At 40.6% G+C, this 12072-nt stretch overlaps 3 protein-coding genes across 9 annotated transcripts; 1 reads left to right on the top strand and 2 right to left on the bottom strand.

Moving 5' to 3' along the window:
• The first annotated feature begins 282 nt into the window (after nt 1–282).
• Nucleotides 283–2587, top strand: cnpy2 (canopy FGF signaling regulator 2). Of its 2 annotated transcripts, XM_017304657.1 has the most exons (6): nt 283–416; nt 582–688; nt 771–886; nt 1149–1346; nt 1527–1623; nt 1724–2587. In XM_017304657.1, exons 2-6 carry the CDS (start codon nt 589–591, stop codon nt 1765–1767), a joined length of 555 nt encoding a protein of 184 aa, XP_017160146.1. In that variant the 5' UTR covers nt 283–416; nt 582–588; the 3' UTR covers nt 1768–2587. The 2 variants fall into 2 exon arrangements, with proteins under 2 accessions (XP_017160146.1, XP_008408203.1); XM_008409981.2 differs by lacking the exon at nt 283–416 and having other exon boundaries at nt 574–688.
• Nucleotides 2588–2728: 141 nt separating this feature from the next.
• LOC103465387 (uncharacterized) lies at nt 2729–9234 on the bottom strand. Of its 4 annotated transcripts, none has more exons than XM_017304650.1 (3): nt 8044–9234; nt 5081–7680; nt 2729–4942 (listed from the first exon to the last, which is right to left on the bottom strand). In XM_017304650.1, exons 1-3 carry the CDS (start codon nt 8169–8171, stop codon nt 4011–4013), a joined length of 3660 nt encoding a protein of 1219 aa, XP_017160139.1. In that variant the 5' UTR covers nt 8172–9234; the 3' UTR covers nt 2729–4010. The 4 variants fall into 4 exon arrangements, with proteins under 4 accessions (XP_017160139.1, XP_017160137.1, XP_017160138.1 ...); XM_017304648.1 differs by having other exon boundaries at nt 2729–7680; nt 8044–8147; nt 8285–9234; XM_017304649.1 differs by having other exon boundaries at nt 2729–7680; nt 8044–8132; nt 8285–9234.
• Nucleotides 9235–9527: 293 nt separating this feature from the next.
• eef1akmt3 (EEF1A lysine methyltransferase 3) lies at nt 9528–11904 on the bottom strand. 3 transcript variants are annotated; one of them, XM_008409979.2, is made up of 5 exons: nt 11820–11904; nt 11718–11748; nt 11034–11123; nt 10837–10948; nt 9528–10004 (listed from the first exon to the last, which is right to left on the bottom strand). In XM_008409979.2, the coding sequence occupies exons 3-5, from the start codon at nt 11103–11105 to the stop codon at nt 9607–9609; spliced, it is 582 nt and encodes a 193-aa protein (XP_008408201.1). In that variant the 5' UTR covers nt 11106–11123; nt 11718–11748; nt 11820–11904; the 3' UTR covers nt 9528–9606. The 3 variants fall into 3 exon arrangements, with proteins under 3 accessions (XP_008408201.1, XP_008408200.1, XP_008408197.1); XM_008409978.1 differs by lacking the exon at nt 11820–11904 and having other exon boundaries at nt 11718–11813; XM_008409975.2 differs by lacking the exons at nt 11718–11748; nt 11820–11904 and having other exon boundaries at nt 11034–11316.
• Between the last annotated feature and the right edge of the window lie 168 nt (nt 11905–12072).

Here is a 12072-nt window from a genome sequence, read left to right as displayed (position 1 = left end):
TTTTATTTCAGGGATAGCACTTGAGATTAAATGGGAAGGAAAAAATAATAATTTCTGCTTATAGGAAAGCATACATTGACAGGTATAAAAGAGGCTAAATTCGCATAATATGCCTTCATGAAAACTTACCACACTGTACATTTGAGAAACTTAAACATAGGGTGGTTGAGGATTATATGAAAGTTGTTTAACTTCTAACTGTTCAAACTTGTGTGGTTGCTAGGCTTCTTTGAGGTTGCCCTGGTAACAGTGGAGCTGCTGGAATCTTCCTGGCCACGCGGGGGAGCTGTCCTGTATGTGCAGAGCTCACCGCTGGTGGAAGAGCTACTCCGTTGCTACGTCACCACATTTCACCGAATGCTTTAAAACAGCTTGGAAAAGCCTAGAAGTTCATCCTGAGAAGCTTCCAGAAACAGGTAAGTTAAACGAAAAAGGGCTTTAACTTCGCATAGGGTTAGGTTAGGTTGCAGAACAGAATAATAAAGATGAGACAGGGGTAGAGAGTTTTACCAGTGAACCTGTTGCGGTTTTTGAATGTATTGATGTGCCGGCTGGCGATAAAGTGGCATCTCTATGTTTAGAGTTAAGATGAGGGATGCTGCTCTCCTACTCACGTCCTGTGTAGTTATGTTTCTCCTCCTGAGCTTCAGCTGCGCTGCCAGACAAGGACAGGACATCAGATGTGGAGGTATCCGTTTGTGTCTTCTTGATCAGTTTTCACAACAAATTCAGAAAACTCCTCATGTTCCTGTGTTCTGCTGCCTGCTCAGCCTGCAGGGCTCTAGTCGATGAGATGGAGTGGGCCATATCCCAGGTAGATCCAAAGAAAATGATCCAGACTGGATCCTTCAGGATCAATCCGGATGGGAGTCAGTCCATCAGAGAGGTAAGGGGGTCATTTCAGAGCAGTACTGTTGTGATCAGGCGGTGCAACTAAAACTATTACCTTGAAGGATTCAGTTAATCAAAAAGTATGTTTGTTTTCTTATCCTATCTAATATTATGTCCGAGCAGACCTCTTTTTGGGCTTAGCCAGACCCTTTGTGGTTAGTTAGATTTTGTGTGTGTGTGTGTGTGTGTGTGTGTGTGTGTGTGTGTGTGTGTGTGTGTGTGTGTGTGTGTGTGTGTGTGATCTTTGCTGCAAACAGATTCCCCTGGCACGCTCAGAGGGAAACCTCCTGGATCTGATGGAGAGTGTGTGTGAGAGGATGGAGGACTACGGAGAGCGCACGGATCCGTCCACTAACAGGAAGTCCTACGTCAGGGTCAAGTCTCGGACCGGTGAGGACATGGACCTCTCAGAGGCCGCGTTGGACTCAAGAGTGACATCCAGCTTAAAATTTGCAGTGAGTATAGTTTTCTCTTTTGCCCTCTTGCAAAGTTGAAGAACTTCTACACAAGCTTTTAAACTAATCATGATGTTTATTTACTTTAATTTAGTTGTTCGTTCATTAACAAGAAGACAAATCATGTTGAGACATTCACTAAGAGTTGTGCTCTTATTTTATTACCTTTTTTTCCTGAAGTGTGAAACAATTGTCGAACATCACGAAGATGAAATTATCGAATTCTTCGCTCATGAAACGGACAATGTGAAAGACAAACTCTGCAGTAAAAGGACAGGTATGGTCACCATTTGCTTTGCTCCTCTTTGTGAATTTGAGCCACAGTATGTTTGTGTAATTTCAATTTTTTTTTTTGTTGCTGTTTGTGTGCCTTGCAGACCTCTGTGACCACGCCTTAAACATTCCCCATGATGAGCTTTGATATTCTCTCGTCAGAGCTGCGATCTCTGACACAAACCAAATCTTCTGGTGCTGTAAAGTCTCATGACATTGCCTCAAGATGTAAACAAATCTTTTTGTATAGGATCACAGAGAATTTAGGAGAACTTGCCGTCTAATTATGCTGTGTTGTTCTTGGTTACCGATCCAGTTACTGTATGTTATATATTTGTTTCTTTCATTCCCATCAAACATTCCTCATTAAACTCAAACTGTGAACAATAGGAATTAATGTTTAGTGTCATGTTGGAAATTTGAAATGGCACTTAAAGTTCATTTATCAGTCCAGATTTATAGCGTTAATTTGAGGCTTTCCTGACTTGTTTTTCTTTAGTCTATTAAGTCAATCTAAAGATTGACTTTAATCTGAGATTGACTTTAAAAACTTTACAAATAAATTTTATTTAAGTGAAGTTAGGTTTTCCATGGCAAATATTTCTTGAGTAATCCTGACGTTTTGAAAAGTACCTCCCCAACAACTGCACAATTTGATTGTAACAACTACCACAATTCAATTACATGGTGCACAGACTGCATACACCCTTCTGTTTTACAGAAGGATCTATGAATCCACCAACATATACCTACACTTTATGCTCATGTTTAGCAAATTTCTATAAATTTTGATGTGGTAGTTTTTGCACAACCTGGATTACAAACGTCTAGCATTAGAAGAAAACCTTCATGTCTGTAAGCCAGACTTTCTTCAATCCCAAGAGTATGTCCATGTTTCAGTTTCAGCTTTTTCACTATAAAAACTAATAAACAGATGATTTAAAAAAAAATAAAAAATTTCATCAAGACTGTTGAGTCTGTTTACATCTGAGTGTGAACATTTGTGTTAAGATTTCTGGCTCTGAGTGACCTTATGTTTAATTGTCTTAATTCACCTACACATTTTTGCTTCAATAAAGCAAAAAGGTGTTAAGTAGTTTGGGTAATTGTAGCCACAAAAAATCTAGAAAGTGGCTTTTTATTTTATTTTTTTCTTTTACGTACATTACATATTGTGTTGTAATTTTTTGATTAGGACATAAAAACATGTAATATTTATAGGATTAATTTAAGTATGGTCATGTGAATATTTAAGTTTAGTTCCTCTGTCAGCATAATTACACCAAACTCTTGTTACATCAATAGAGTGATCTGTGTTATGACGCTATGCTGATGCTGAATGAGCAAAAATTACATTCTGGCTTTTATTTTAAAAAAACCCAAAAAAAAACAGTTTCACAAGTGACTTGAAATTTCCACATTTGTATGAATTTCAGAATCTCTTTTCCCTTCAAATATATTTCTATGACCTCAACATGAGTTCAGCCTTTATTTCTAGACTCAAGACATAAATAATCTGAATCATCTCATAAACATCTCATTCTCCGCACTGAAACCTAAGCAAACATTCTACTTATTTTCTGTTTTTATCACTCAGCTATAAAACCTCTAAAATAACTGACAGTATGGATAAAATAAAGATATTGTACAGTGACTTGCAAAAATATCCTCACTCCTTGAAATATTTACACCTAAAATGTTATGCATAACTGTGTGGTATAAAATAAAGAAATTGCAAATTCGAAGGAAATTGATGCTTGGAATTGCTAGTTTTAAGTTTAGGATTGTTGTAAACCTTAGCTCTACTCTCAAGTATTTTGCTTTTCTGAATAGGTTTGCTTCCTTGTATTTACCTTGATGGGTTTTCCAGTCAACGTTGACCATTTCAATGTTCCTATTGAAGGAAAATCCCCCCCACAGCATGATGCCCCCACCATCTTATTTTACCATTGGTATGGTGTGTTCAGAGAGACAGGGAGTCTTTCTCAGCAACTACAAGTACAGTTTAGATGTTGACCAAAAAGTTAATGTTCTCTAAGAAACCTCAGAACAGCTGGATCCTACTGAGATTAAATTACACACTTGTTCACTAATAAAGTGACTTCTGGTGGCAATTTTATGGATTTTATTTAGGGATATCAGAGTATGCATGTGTATATAAAATGTATTTGTCATGCACTTGACATGCAGACACATGCCAGATTTGTTTTTATTTGTAAAACAACTTAAAACCACATGTCTTTATCCTCCCATTTCTCAGTTTTGCTTAGCTTAGGGGTTTAGTAGATAAGGCCCAATAAAACACACTGAGGTTGTTGGTTGTAATGCTACCAAATATGAAGTTTAAGGGGTCAGAATACGTTTGCAAGGCACTGTTTGTTAGATATCTTGTTAGTCTAACTCAACTAACTCACTGACCTCTTGATCTACCTCCACTGGACTCTCTTCACTAGAACCACAAATGTTGTCCTCTTCTTCTTCACTTTCTTCCAGTTGGATTTCATCTTTTTCTTCACTGGAGCATCTTAGCTCCTGGTTGACAGTGTCATACTCCTCTTTCACCTCACCAGAGAGTGTTGTTTTTTCAATCCCTAAAGTAACGGTGTCTTCAGACACGTGGCTGCTGCAGGACGTAGTGTCTTCTTCAGCATGTCCCTCTGGGTCTTTGTCATACTGGTCCGCCTGACCAGTCTCAGTGCTGTGCTTTAAAACTGCCTGCAGCTCGTCAGAGAAGTTCTTCTCAGACTTTGTGTCTGCCACCACATCTAGACAACTCAGATCCCACTGTTCACTAACTTCCTCCTCTTCGCTCTCGGAGTCAGGTGCTGTGTGCTTCCTGATGCGACTTACCACATCCAACAGGGACTTAGGATACTGAGATGCTCTCTTTTGTGCAGAAGATGGAGAGAACTTTGGAGAAACGTCTTCCTCTTGGGAAAGAAAAGTTTTCAACTGGCTGGATTCTTCGCAGGAATCCAGATAAAAAGAATTAGAGGGATTTCCCACAATGTCTGGAGCAGCAGTGATGTTGATGCTTAGAGGACACCCAGTTATTTCAGTTTTGGAGAGAGGAGTATGGTCTCTGTCAGAATCTTGTGGAGAAGATGAAATATCAGAGGTTAGGAGCTTGTTTAAGACCTCACCAGATGAAGGACAGGTATCGTCAGGGCATTCATCTTGTGAGTTTTGCAAGTTGTTTAGTTGGGTTTGAGTGAATTCATCTCTCTCATTGCTTGTTTCTTTCAACGGACTTTCAGTCAGATCTGGATTTAGAGTCACATCTTTTTCTGTCTTGCACAAAACATTTTCCTCCAAATCAGACTTTGGTAAGCCGTAATCTTCTGATTCACAATTTCTTGGATTTTCTTCATTGTCTTCTGCATGAACTGTAGGATCAGAGAAATTACTGTCGGCTAGTTGAAGATCCTGGTCCTTGTTTGCATAAGTGGCACCTTCAGTTTGGGTTGGAATGTTTAGATCTTCATATTTTGCTTCAGCTCTAGATGAATCATTCTCAGCTGTTTGCTCCTTCTCAGTGACACAAAAAGTGTTGTCACATTGGTGATTGTGTAGATGTGGCAAAACTTTTTTCATTTCTGTGGCCAAGGACACGTTTTCAGCAGAGTCTGACATCTCATCCCCACTATGCTTAGGCTCGGCACCACTCTCCACATCCGCTTCTAGCAATACTTCCAGAGGAGGAGGGCTTGGGAGTTGCTCTTCACTGAGAGTGGAGCTTAAAGGAGAATCGGGTGATTCTGGGAAAAGAGGAGGTGAGGCATCAGAGTGAGGAGTTGGGTCAGCACTTTGTGCATCCGGTTCAGAATCAGCACCTTCCTGTATGCTTGAATCTGAAGAAACTGAATAAGTATTGCTGAGCTCAACGAGGTGCTCTTCGTTTTCACTTTCGCCACACGTAAATTCACCCCCTCTTTCTTTGTTCAATTCATTTTTGGTTGAAGTATTGTTTGTTTCAAGTTGGGACTCGGTGTTTTCATCTTCAGCCACGTTGTTGGCTGGTTGTTGAGATGCTGCAAAATCTTTATCATCTTCACTTGTTGGCAGCTTTCTACTGTAATCTTTGTCCACTAGGAGAACCTCTGCTGTATCCTCTAGAGTTTGCCCTGAATCAGGTGGTTCAGCCTCCTCACTCTGCTCCTCCTTGCACAGATCAATCGGTAGTTCTTCATCATCGGTTTGCTGTTCATCATCATGCAGAGGTATTCCAAGGATTCTTTCAGCACGCTTCTCCAACATTTCCCTTTCAGAAACCAAAGGTGACTGCACACCAGAGGGGGAATTGCCACTCTCTTTGTCTTCCTGTTTCTTCAAAAGTATTGGATCCAGGTCAGCTTCAGGGTCTTCATACCTTTGCAAGGCCTCATTGCTCGGATCAGTTGCAACATCTAGATAAACCTGAGAGTTGGATTCAGATGTTCTGCTTTCATCATGTGCTGTGGAGTCTAAATAGTAAACTTGCTCCTTCTTTGGTGAAGGAATCACCTCCACTTTGACAACAACACAGCTGGTGTCTGTCACCAGTAGCCCTTTCATATCCTCAGCGATGTCTAGTTTCTTCTTTTCAAAGACCATTGATTGACATCTTACGTCCCCACCTTCATCTTGGTTCAAGATGCTTCCTTTTGTCTCTTTCAAACAGTTTGTGTTGAAGCTCTCAGTTTCTGCCTTGGTACTGGAACTAGGCTCCCTCCATAAAGGATATCTGGTCAACACAGGCTCCACAGACTGAGATACAAATCCAGATTTTTCCAGGAAAACATTGTTGTTTGCTAGGTCATCTTTAGGCATAACCTTTTCCTTGCATTCGGGGGTCTTTTTATCTGACTGCTCTGTTGGTGTGTGTGCTCTGAAGTCCACTTCATCAGCGATCTTGTTCACTTGGTTGCCAACCTGTCTGTCTTTTGAAAGCTCTCCCATTTCTGTGCTTTGGACGCTTGTTTGGGAGGTACAGACTGGTAAAGATGTGGTTTCAGAGGGGCTAGCTATTCGAGACACAAGGCAGAATATTGTCATCCCTCCTGTCTTTTTCTTTAGTCTGAACTTCCTTCCTTCTATGACCTTACAGATTTCTTCCTTCTCCATGTCTGACTTCTGAACTGCTTGTGGTTCTTCATCCAGTATACCTTCAGGTTTCTGCACATCAATAGAACCGACTCCTTGTAAAGCATCACTCTCATGTTTGCTGAACTCTAGTTCCTCCAGTCCAGGGCAGATTTTACTTGCATCTTTCTCGACTTTCCTCTTGGTTTCCAAATCTAAAGGGACATCTGACTTTCTGAGAGTTGGCTGTGACCAGTCGGCTTGCTTCTTCCCAACCAGCCGCCTGCCAAAATCACAATGGTGCATCACAGGTGGACTTTTGTGTGGCCTGTTGTAGGGAGGAGGTCCAATATATCCAGGAGGTTTGTCCAGTACCCTTGATTGGTATTCAGTGCTTCCCTCCATGTGGGCTGTGGGACAAAGAGGTCCTGCTTTGTCCCACAGCACATGCGCTCTGCTGCTTCGATTTAGCTGGTTGTATTGTAGCTGAACTTCAGGATGTGTCAAAAGTTTTTCTCTATCTGACTGGCCTTGGACGGCCTCTCGTAACTCTGCTTCTAAGCGTCTCCTCCTTGGCAGCGAGTGACTGTACCGGGCTGCCCAGGCCTCCAGCTCGCGATAGCTGCTGTCGGTCCTCTTAGCAGAAACATCTCTGTTGTAACGGGAAGGCTGACTCTGGTCCCACCGCTTTGGCCATGTGTCTCTCAGAAATCCTCTGTCGTAGTCCCTTGCAGCTCCATGAGGCGCCCACTCTTTGTCTCTGGGGTTGTGTTGCCGATACTCCCCCAGGTCCTGGTGGCGCTGTTCATGACGGTGTAAAATGAAGGGAAAGTTTGGGGAAGAGGAGTCGGGCGGCTCTCGGTCGGTCCAGTTGGTATATCCCTGTAGAGCTCCTCCTGCTCTTGATCCTGGTACCGTCCAGTCACTGCACTCCCTTCCCTGATCCTGCTGCTCTCCATAGCACAGTGTGTTATAGGTCGCCTGCCGTCTCTCATGATAGCTGTGAGTAAAATGGTGAAAAAATTCAAATTTAATTCAACTTGGACAACATAAAGTTGAAATGTGTTAAATGCATTTTACCTCAAGATTCAGCCAGCTGCAAATCATTTATGACTTAATACTATGCAAAAGAATTCATACATAATAATTCATATTAAATACAACATCCTATATTGGTCAGTTTAAAATGTTTGGAAACGGATTTTACACAACTCTATTCAGTTTCTCAAAAATGTTCAGTTTAAGAGATTAGATTATTGGAGCATGTTTGACAATAAAGTTTTTAAGAGACTTTTTCTAAAAAGTAACACTTTTTTAAGCATTGTCTAACTAAAAGTTTTTATTTTCTTTTTATTTAACTCACTTGTTTGCACAATTTCTCGAAGGAAGAGTCCCAAATCTGGAGTACATCTGTGACTGACCCTGATGGTCCAGCCAAAACTCCATCAGTTGCTGCCAAGCACAGATCTGAAGCGTTACCAAAGAAAACATATTTTAAGGTTCATTTGCTCCAAATTACGCAATTTAAAATAAGCAAATACAGACTGACAAGTATAAAGTAAAATGTTTTATATATTGCATCCCAAACAAGCTTTAACACTTACCTTCAGCTGCTGTTTTCAAAAACCTTAACCAAGCTGTTCCTGAGGTGAGGCGATGAATAATGAAGTCCAAACAGGACAAAGAGTTTTAGGGGATGGTGGCTCTCTGTCCTCCTCCCACTCTTTAAACACACACACCCGCACGCACACACACACACACACACACACACACACACGCAAACAGCTATTAAGGGTCCATCCTCTGCTCATGTGGCAATTTTTAAATAGTAAAATTTTAAGTTTTTTTTTAAAATTAACCAACATTTCCTCTATTATTTATGCTTAAATTTGCCAAAATCGTTATCTTTATCTTAAATTAACATTTCAAATATACTCTTAATTGTCTCAATGATTGTTTGTCTCCCATGTTTCTGAAAATTGATAATAAAAATGCTATTTTAAAGAGGCATTCATTTATTTTTTATTTGTGTTGATAATACACAAAAAAGGTTGTTATATCAGTAAAAATCCTATTAATCTATTGGTATATCTCGTATGTGCAATTTGTTTATTTTTTCATCCCTTCAATAGTTGCTATAGTAATGAGGTATTATAAGAATGAAGCATCAACAAAAAAAAGTGATTAGAGTTTTTTGGGACGGTCGCGTGGGAGGCGCTGGGCCGGCGAGCAGATAGAGATCTGTTGTTTTGTTATGTGAATTGTAGCTTAGGGAGTGACCGGCTGCAGTCGGGTCGTCTCCCTTTCTTTGAAACTCTCCAGCGTAACAAACAGGCTTTCCTTTCCTGAACAGAAAAGCTGCACATCAGCAGAGTGCAGGGCAGAGGGGATGAAGGGCCGACAGGCGGCTGCAGGGGAGGGACATCTGTTGATGTCTGACAGCACAGTTTGGGAGGAGAGCAACTTTGTGTTGATGTTTTCTAATAACTTATTAGAAATAATGCTGCTAAGAATGTTGGTGTCTGTGTTAAAAATTGTGTTATTGCACGTATGCATTAATTAGGCGGTTGTTACAAAATGCAAAACAAACTCATGAGTACTGAAAAGCTTCTGGATCTGTAAAGTGACTTTATATATTCCAAGAGGTAAAGATTAAAGTTACTTTTTATTTAAAAGAACATTTGCAGCAAAGTTTGGTTGAAAATTGTAGAGAAATTAAACATTAAGACTTAAGTTAAAAACCAACAGCTTCCATAAGTTTCAGGTTCAATAATACTTGCAAGCACATAAAAACAATAATGTTTTCTGTAACAAATCCTTTCTTTAAAGGACAAACCCAGACATGAATACAATTTTTTTGTTGCTTTTACTCTGTTGTAAACAAAAACTGTTTTCTGTCCAGTCTCTTATTAAGCTCTTCCTCTTGTTACTCCTCTGCTCTCTTGGACGCACAGTAAATATTATTATTTTGATTGTCATCGCGAAGCACAAGCTCCACATCAAATCTGCTGCGCAGGTGCTCCTCGTAGAAACTCTGAGTCCGGTGCTCTCTGCGCATTTTGGACGAGAGATACACCACGGCCCCGTTTTTGCACAAATGAGCCAGCGTCTCCACCAGCAGAGGGTACGTCTCTGGCAGGTAGACGATGTCCGCACAGAGCACCAGATCCCAGTCGGAGGGGAAGGCAAGGTGGTCCTCCCCCCAGCACAGAGGGAGGACAGCGGGAGGGGCAGAAGGCCAGCCGGCAGGGGGAACGTTGGCAGAGACGTTCGCCTGAAGCTGTGGCAGAGCCAGAGGGAGGTCTGTGACGGTCACCTCTGCACCTGGAAGACAACACAGCGTCATGTGACGCAGGTGAAAACTCAAAATGGGATGAGTCTGAAGACATCCAGAAAGTCTCAGAACTTGTCTTGATTGCCGTTTAGGTTGCGAAACACAAGAAGTGCTTAAGTTATAACAGACTGATGAGCAATGAAGCAAATAAAAATGAATGTGAAGAGATTTTTCTGCAATGCGTTGGACATGAGATTTTAACATAGCAGATCACCAAGGCAAGTTACACTGAAATCAAAGGATAGTTCAATATTAAGTAGATTGTAGTGACCGTGGAGGTGAGATGTGAAACAGATCTGCAGATTTGTTATATTTCTGGGACCATTCATTAAAACTCTGCTTGCCAATCATATATTTGCAAAAAGACAAAAGAAAAGACAGAAGAAGAAGCAAGCTAGTTTCTTAATCACAATTGATATTGTTATTGCAGTATCCAGCAAAAATATTTCATGTTTTCCTAAAATCATGCAGCCATTTTTTATTTGCATGAAAGCCACTTTGTTGGACTTCACTGTAATACACTGCCATCTAGTGGGCAGATAGTAAAAGTTCTCTAAAGAGATTCAAATCCACTTGGCCTGAGTCATGAATTGACTGATAAACTCATGAACACATGAATGAATGAGATGATGAATGCATGAATGAAATATAATGAATGAATGGACTGATGAATAAATAAACGAATATATGCATCGACTCCAGGATGGACTAATTAATAAAACGAATGAGTACATAAAGCACTTTGTCTGAATGAATGAATGAATGAATGAATGAATGAATGAATGAATGAATGAATGAATGAATGAATGAATTCTAACCTACCCAGACGAGCAGCCAAAATACCGACCACCCCGGTTCCTGCTCCCAGCTCTATGACGCGCCTTCCTCTGAACTCCACAGACTGATCCTCAAAGTAGCAGCATAAATGCAGCGCCTGTGGACCCAGTCACGCAGTTACCATGCAACTTCTCTAACCCAGTCATCACAGAAAGCTTTGGTTTAATGTCATCCGCTCTTACAGCTTCCCAGACAGGAGCAGCCACGCCGAGGTTGGCCCCGAAAAGCTGCTCTATGCGGAGTTCTTCGCCCATCAGCCTGTACACCGTCTCCTGCGAAAACGTTTCAGTGGACAGGCAGTCATCGTCGACAGGGAACGGGTCGTCTTCATCCTCAGCACAAATCATGATTTATGATTAATAAACTGCGATTTTCACGATTCAAGAGCTACCATTTCCACTGTGGAAGACGAAAGTAGAAATCTTCCAGGTCAAATTAACGAGTACGGTTGTTTCCGAGGAGCTCTCAAAAATTATTGTTAAAATTGGGAGTTTATTTATATTTTAAGTAAATGTTCAATTCATTACAATTCAATTTGCAAAAGAAAAAAATAAAAAGTTAACTTAAAAGGAGATAAAGCTTCAAGCATGTATTAAGACAACGCTCAGCTTTTACTTTGAAAGGATTTAAAGATCCTTTTAGTTTCCGGGTAAAAAAAGGGACAAAACACCGGTGTTTTGTCAGCATACGTTATCAGATCACCATACGCGCAGCACAAACTGACGGCTATATTTGACAGGCACTTGTCTGACAGATATAGCTGTGGTTACCATTTGGTTTTATTTAATCAGCAACATAGCGCCATAACGTTGAAGTTGGATCGTCATACACTGTGTTATAAGCAGCTGTATGACATCCTGACTTACCAGTTAACCAGTCAGACCATCATCAAGGAATCTGAAAGAACAGAAGGCTAACGTAAAGTATTACGTTCGACGTTATTACGGAACTGCCAAAAGTTATTGTACCTTATGGTTGTCCCTTCACATCTGCCTATTTATGGCGTATCGTTTAAAATCGGATTTGCCTTTGATCACGTCATGAACTATGACGTCTTGTCACCAAGCGACACGCAAAGGCCAAAGCCTTTAATACGTCATAGTCACTGACTTAATGTAACCAAGTGTAGTTAGAATTTACTTCATTTCTGTTGGACACTACTCCCAGAAAACTTTAGCAACAAATTGCTGTCTTAGGACAAAAAGAAACAGCAGAAAAACA

Source organism: Poecilia reticulata, linkage group LG5 (genome assembly GCF_000633615.1).
Source record: "Poecilia reticulata strain Guanapo linkage group LG5, Guppy_female_1.0+MT, whole genome shotgun sequence".
Lineage (NCBI taxonomy): Eukaryota > Metazoa > Chordata > Actinopteri > Cyprinodontiformes > Poeciliidae > Poecilia > Poecilia reticulata.
The sequence above is the reverse complement of the archived record's forward strand: the minus strand, read 5'-3'. Positions and strand labels throughout refer to the sequence as shown.

Excerpts from the sequence above, each read along its gene's own strand:
- cnpy2 (XM_008409981.2), top strand. The coding sequence starts at position 574 with ATGTTTAGAGTTAAGATGAGGGATGCTGCTCTCCTACTCACGTCCTGT. Across the intron at positions 1,347-1,526 it reads CATCCAGCTTAAAATTTGCA|TGTGAAACAATTGTCGAACA; the intron begins GTGAGTATAGTT and ends TTTTTCCTGAAG. Across the intron at positions 1,624-1,723 it reads ACTCTGCAGTAAAAGGACAG|ACCTCTGTGACCACGCCTTA; the intron begins GTATGGTCACCA and ends TGTGCCTTGCAG.
- LOC103465387 (XM_017304647.1), bottom strand. The coding sequence starts at position 8,171 with ATGTTTTCTTTGGTAACGCTTCAGATCTGTGCTTGGCAGCAACTGATG. Across the intron at positions 7,681-8,043 it reads TCGAGAAATTGTGCAAACAA|CTATCATGAGAGACGGCAGG; the intron begins GTGAGTTAAATA and ends TTTTACTCACAG.
- eef1akmt3 (XM_008409975.2), bottom strand. The coding sequence starts at position 11,198 with ATGATTTGTGCTGAGGATGAAGACGACCCGTTCCCTGTCGACGATGAC. Across the intron at positions 10,949-11,033 it reads CTGCTCCTGTCTGGGAAGCT|GCGCTGCATTTATGCTGCTA; the intron begins GTAAGAGCGGAT and ends CTGGGTCCACAG. Across the intron at positions 10,005-10,836 it reads TATTTTGGCTGCTCGTCTGG|GTGCAGAGGTGACCGTCACA; the intron begins GTAGGTTAGAAT and ends GTTGTCTTCCAG.